The sequence below is a fragment of the Heptranchias perlo genome, chromosome 1, assembly GCF_035084215.1.
Source record: "Heptranchias perlo isolate sHepPer1 chromosome 1, sHepPer1.hap1, whole genome shotgun sequence".
Lineage (NCBI taxonomy): Eukaryota > Metazoa > Chordata > Chondrichthyes > Hexanchiformes > Hexanchidae > Heptranchias > Heptranchias perlo.
Window position 1 is genome coordinate 80,508,937 of NC_090325.1, and position 6,498 is coordinate 80,515,434.

A 6,498-nucleotide genomic window follows, 5' to 3' on the forward strand; every position below is an offset into this window, starting at 1 on the left:
CAAAACTGCATTGCTGGCCTGTTCTGGCAAGCTCAGAACTCAGCCTGCCCAGCGCCAGAACAAAATTGTGGCTTGCAGCATTCAGCTCTGGCAGCAGCACCTGCTGACATTTGCCAACAGTAGTGGTGCATCAGCAGCAGAGGAAGGCGGGAACCACTATTGAGCTGGGCCTCCACGGAGGCACTCGTGCAATCTCATTTACATTACAAACCCGCCATCAGAGTCTGGGCTGCCTTAAACTACGAAGATATAGCACTGGAACAGTCTTCTGATTTCTATTGTAGAGTTTCATCAGCACAATGACATTTTTTAAATCAAACATGCTCTGTTTAGATTTTGAAATCAATGTAGCAAATTTTAAATACATTTTCTATCATTTGTTTCAGGGGACGGATGCCAGAATGGTACAATAAAGCATTTGGACACTTGTGCGCAGCAGAAATTGTTAGAATAAGAGACTCTTTTAATATTCCTGGTTCTGACAGTCAAGAAACCAAGAATTAGGAGACTACTTCCAATGAGCTAATATGTTAACCCTGAAGCTCAGTGCTTCAAAGAACAGCCGTATATATTTGTAAGGAAACTGTGGTGGACCTGAATTACATGTTTATAATGGAGGCCTGCACATTCAGACATTGAATGAATGATTTTATTTTTAATAGAATTCTTAATTATGACTGTGTAGCGATATACTTTTTAAAAAGCTGCTTAATTCATACACGAGGGCTGTCATATAGGCCTTTACTGGAATACTTGGTTGGGACTAATGGTCCTTTGAAAAAAATGAAGTGCAAACATGTATTGTACTTGCTTGTTTAGGGGCCACAATTGCTTCTATGAAGCATCAAGCATTTTGTGTAATATAAATCATGTGTATGTAAAAGAATATCCTGGTGTGTTCACGTGATTTGCTATTTTTTATATTTCATTATCTATCTTCATAGTTTATGAACCATTGTTGTATTTTCCAGAGTTATGCATTTCTGTTGTGCTTGCTTGGTTCAGTTATCCATTGAGCATGATGCATCTGGAGGAGTGTGTGCTTGAGCTTGTGTTTCTGAGGAGCTGAAATGTGAGAGATTGGGTAAGGGACGGTGTCTGGTACACTGCTTGCTCGGAAGGCACTGGCATGGCAGAATGATGTACGTCAATCGACGAGTGTCCAGTAAAATTAAACCTGTCATATTTAAGTGAAAGACAATGGAGACCACTTTAGTGCCACTTTTTTTCCCACCAGGACTTGGATTTTTCCTTATGGTGGATTCAAACAGGTTACCGCTGATGGCTGTTCTGCCTACCAATAACGCAGTCCATTTTCTAGTGCCAGGGATAAGAAGGTTTGATTGAAACAATGTAACAACTTTTGATGTTCCCTCTAAAGGTTGCTTGAACACACCGCTGGACTCCAGCTATATCTTAAAGTAGAAGGGCTGGGTTTTTTGATGAACAATACTATCTTCTTTGTATTTCCCACTAGATGAGGGCCTTATGCGGTCCTGAAAGCTTATAGGGACAGAAAAATATATTTTAAACACTCAACTGTTGGCATTTAATGCCACAAAATATTTATATATACAACCCACAACCACACTGTGATACATTTTTAAAAATCAGCGTGGAGTTTATTCTATCCAAGCCGGGACTTAACATTGCAAAACTGCTGTTGTCGTGGAGTAAAAAGTGTTGTATCTTTTAAAACAATAATAGAAACTGCTGTGAAACAGAAAATTCTGGGCCTATGTGGAGAAAGTTAGAGGGGACCTGGTGCAGCTGATTTTAATAAGTGATACTTGTTATATATTGTGGCAATGTTAACCTTTTTATATTTTGGCATGCTACTGACATGAGTCGTACTAAAATAGTTCGAGAGTAAGATGCAGCCCTTTTTCATTCTGTGTCCCCCTATGAAGCGGAAAAATGTATCAAGTTGGGTATTTTACCATCTATATTCTAAAAGATCAGCCTTCGCTGAAAAACTGCTTGGCTCTGAAAACCCACGGGAAGCCATATCTTGGCTTAAGTGGCCCAGATGTCTGCAGCTGACCCCAGTAAAGTTCATGGGGTCAGAGGACGATTCCTTAATTATCATGATAATAGTGGGCATTGAAGCCAACAGGGGCGCATCTGGGGCACCCGCAATTGGGATCCTGACCTGGACTCCCAGGTGGGCCCCACAACCACCGGTAGATAAGCCGGTATGCCTGGTCTGACCCACGTCAACTATATGCCAGGTCACCAATGAAGGCGGGGGACATGGGGACTCCAATGTTCAGAATCCCCACTTACAATGATGACCCGTTAAGGGACAGCCAGAGGCTCCACCCCCACAAGGCCATCTCAGAAACTTGGGCACAAGGCGAGACCTCGCATTCTGATAGAGATCTGCCAACATCACAGCACAAATCTGCCAGAATGGCCCTTATTTTCAGGGCCGTTGTGTTAATGCAGCATTTTAATAGTTTGCTATTTTCATCACAAGTGCAGGTGTAAGATCAGTGAGTTTTTTTTTCATTGTATGGCATGGACGCTGTCTTTTTTATGGGATCAGAATCCATTACTGTGATGTTACACACACAATTGCTCACTAAAACTGTTCCTGAGCATGCACCTGTGGTGTAAATCACAAGACAGTGGGGACTGAGCTGTGGATATATCACAGTTGTATGGCAGACCCCTAAATAACACACTCAAGGATCTTATCACATCTGCGTTATTGAGTCTTCAGTACTCTCGTTGTAGAACCAAACATTCCTCAATTCCCATCTAGTATTTACTATTCATGGTATCAGATAATATTTGTAATGGTGTGCAATGGAAGACCCCCAACCCTATTAATGAAATCATTTTCACATACTAAGGATAACCTTTAAGTTTAATTTTTTTTTGCACCTGTTTTTTATTTTTGTTTTTTATCCTCACTTGACAATCATGAGCTTTTGTTAACAATCATAGGGTGCTGGTTGCTAAGTGGTCCTCTCATAGAAAGTGGTCTTTCGTACAGGTTTTACTGTAACATTACTGTTTGTTTGAGGCTTTAAATGGAATGTAGTTAATACAAATACTGCCATTGGGAATTCAATGACCCTTTTTAATGTGTGGGTGCTGGAGCCCTTAATGAGCAGAAATTAAAAGAAGGATTTATCTAATATTGTTTAAAATATTTACCATTCAGTGTTATGTAAAGAGCTTTTAGTGAAATTTGTGGCAATGAGAACAATTTTATCAGTAATTATATCAGTGTTGTCCCTTCACTTTAAAACGCTAGCTTATCTTTCTGTGTGTTTGTTACAAAAATTTCATTGGTATTTGTAGAAATTGATGTCACTGTATATACCATTGTAATGTAAACACGTATACATGTCTAGCTACATACTGCCAAATAGGGATAACGCATGTTATTAATTATTTAAATATTCACGTATTTATACCTCAGTTATACTTTTTTTTGTACCTCGAGTTTTTTTTTTAAATTGTAAATATTTTACTCTCTAAAAGCTAAGGCAGAAAGAACCAAGAAAGTGTTTATATCTTTGTATGTCTGTACAGTTATAACCGTCAAGTGCACTATTAAATGTGTTAAATGAGAATAATCGTTCTGCGCTTCTGGACTTTGTTCTTTGGGTGCTACAGCGGGTGTATCATAAGAACATAAGAAATAGGAGCAGGAGTAGGCCATACGGCTCCTCGAGCCTGCTCCGCCATTCAATAAGATCATGGCTGATCTTCTACCTCAACTCCACTTTCCCGCCCTATCCCCATAACCCTTGATTTCCTTAGAGTCCAAAAATTTATCGATCTGAGTCTTGAATATACTCAACAACTGAGCATCCACAGTCCTCTGGGATAGAGAATTCCAAAGATTCACAACCCTCTGAGTGAAGAAATTTCTCCTCATCTTGGTCCTAAATGTCCGCCCCCTCGTTGTTTTGGCGCTACGCAGCCTCTCGAGGTGCCAAGATGGTGTTTTGGCTGCGCACACACGTTTCTAGCATGACGTCCGCCGGAAGCCATCTTGGTATAGGTATTAGCGCATGCGCAGAGAGGGAATGCCAGCAGCATGTAAAGTAAGGAGAAAATGGATACAATCAGTGTGCAACACTGATTTAAAGTGATAGACACCATTTGGGAACTTAACACTCCACTCAATGCACAGTCTTAACCCCGGCCATCTGAACATGTCTCAGAGTGCCAGGAGGACCCCCCACCAGTGCTATTTAAAGGGACCATGCAGGATTTACAGGCTAGTTGCTGGATTATTGCTTCTGGCTGCTGACGCATTTGTAACTGTTTTTAGAGGTCTCCTAGACTTGAATACTAGGATGAAGGGGCACAGCCTAAAAATTAGAGCCAGGACGTGCAGCAGTGAAGTTAGGAAATACTTCTACACGCAAAGGGTCGGAGAGGTTTGGAACGCTCTTCTGCAAATGTCAGTTGATGCTAGCTTAATTGTGAATTTTAAATCTGAGATGAATAGATTTCTGTGAACCAAGGGTATTAAGGGCTTTTGGGGCTAAGGCGAGTATATGGAGTTAGGTCACAGGTCAACCATGATCTTGCTGAATGTCAGAACAGGCTCGAGGGGCTGAATGCCACTTGCTGCCTCCTGTTATGCGCCATCTTATCCTGCAAGAAAGCGGGACGTGTGTCTCGGTGATGTGCCTGTCATGGTTGAATAGCTGCCAGTGTGTGTGTGGCCTGTGAGTTGCGGATGGACGGCTTGCAACAGTGGTGATGTGTAAGGGTGAGAGGAAGCATCTGATTGGCAGAGTTGAGTACTGATGGAAAAAGTTTATTGGTATGTGGGTGATGGTGGGGGTGTAGTGCATGATGCAGTGGATGAGACTAGTGGTGCAATTGGTAGGAGATGCCTCTTGACAGTTGACCTCACTCACCTTGACCACTCGTGTCAAAACATTGAACTTTTTCCTGCACTGCATCCATGTTCGTGGTGCTATGCACCTGGCATTGAATTCGTCCCCCACTGCCTCCCACTGCCTTTTGAGCATATGTCTGGAGGGCCTCTTGCCCCCCTGCAGATATAGGATGCCCCTCCTTCTGTCCACCTCTTGCACCAAGGCCTCTAGTGCATCAGCAGAGAACCTTGGTGCATGCACTCTCGCAGGCCTGGTACAACCTCAGATCGGCAGATTGATGGAACCTGGCATGCAGATTGGAGGATGTGAGATTTAGTAGTGTGCAACCTTTATTCAATGTTTTAATATAACTCATCAGTTTGTAAACATAGGGACGGGACCCGCATCTGTGTTTTACGCGAACAATGTCTGATCTCCATTCACACTACGTGCAGAGAGCAGACTGTTATTTTCAGCCAATAACAGGCACAGGCTACCTTTAAGAGATTTGAAGAGACATCCTCCCTTTAAGAGATTGGGCTCCCCCTGCTGATGGAAAGTGCGCATTTCCTTGAATCTTCGTGCCAGGCCTGGTTTTTAATGTTGCTGTCAGCTAAGTACTCAAGCCGGATGAATGTCTCGCCCTGCCTGCGCAGGAAACACGGGGCGAGGGTTAGTTGCGGATTGTGCTACCCGCGTCCGATTATTGGCCTTGTCCAATTTAACCCCCCATGACTCCTAGTTCTAGACTCTCCAGCTGGAGAAACAGCCTCTCAGCATCTACCCTGTCAAGCCCCCTCAGAATCTTATATGTTTCAATGAGATCACCTCTCATTCTTCTAAACTCCAGAGAGTATGGGCCCATTCTACTCAATCTCTCCTCATATGACAATCCTCTCATACCAGGAATCAATCTAGTGATCATTCGTTGCATCCCCTCTAAGGCAAGTATATCCTTCCTTAGGTAAGGAGATCAAAACTGTACACAGGTGTGGTCTCACCAGAGCCCTATATAATTGCAGCAAGACTTCCTTACTCTTATACTCCAACCCCCTTGCAATAAAGGCTAACATATCATTTGCCTTCCTAATTGTTTGCTGTACCTGCATGTTAACTTTCTGTGATTCGTGTACAAGGACACCCAAATCCCTCTGACTACCAACATTTCTTAGTCTCTCAACTTCTAAAAAATATTCTGCTTTTCTATTCTTCCCACCAAAGTGGATAATTTCACATTTCTCCACATTATACTCCATCTGCCACCTTCTTGCCCACTCACTTAACCTGTCTATATCCCTTTGCAGCCTCTTTGTGTTCTCCTCACAGCTTACTTTCCCACCTAGCTTTTTATCATCAGCAAACTTGGATACATTATACTCAGAACCCTCATCCAAGTCATTAATATAGATTGTAAATAGCTGAGGCCCCAGCACTGATCCTTGCGGCACCCCACTAGTTACAACCTGCCAACTCGAAAATGACCCATTTTTTCCTACTCTCTGTTTTCTGTCTGTTAACCAATCCTCAATCCATGCTAATATATTACCCCCAATCCCATGAGCCCTGATCTTGTGTAGCAATCTCGTGTGGCACTTTATTGAATGCCTTTCGCAAATCCAAATATGTTGGATCCACTGGTTGCCTC

At 42.5% G+C, this 6,498-nt stretch overlaps 1 protein-coding gene across 3 annotated transcripts in view; it reads left to right on the forward strand.

Moving 5' to 3' along the window:
* The window catches only part of dlc1 (DLC1 Rho GTPase activating protein), a 391,505-nt gene extending 387,915 nt beyond the window's left edge, over nucleotides 1-3,590 (forward strand). For all 3 annotated transcript variants that reach the window (XM_067987045.1, XM_067987034.1, XM_067987052.1), the window contains one exon: nucleotides 387-3,590. In XM_067987045.1, coding sequence (XP_067843146.1) covers nucleotides 387-504 — 118 coding nt within the window. In that variant the 3' untranslated portion in view covers nucleotides 505-3,590. The remainder of the gene's footprint in view (nucleotides 1-386) is intronic.
* The last annotated feature ends 2,908 nt before the right edge of the window (nucleotides 3,591-6,498 follow it).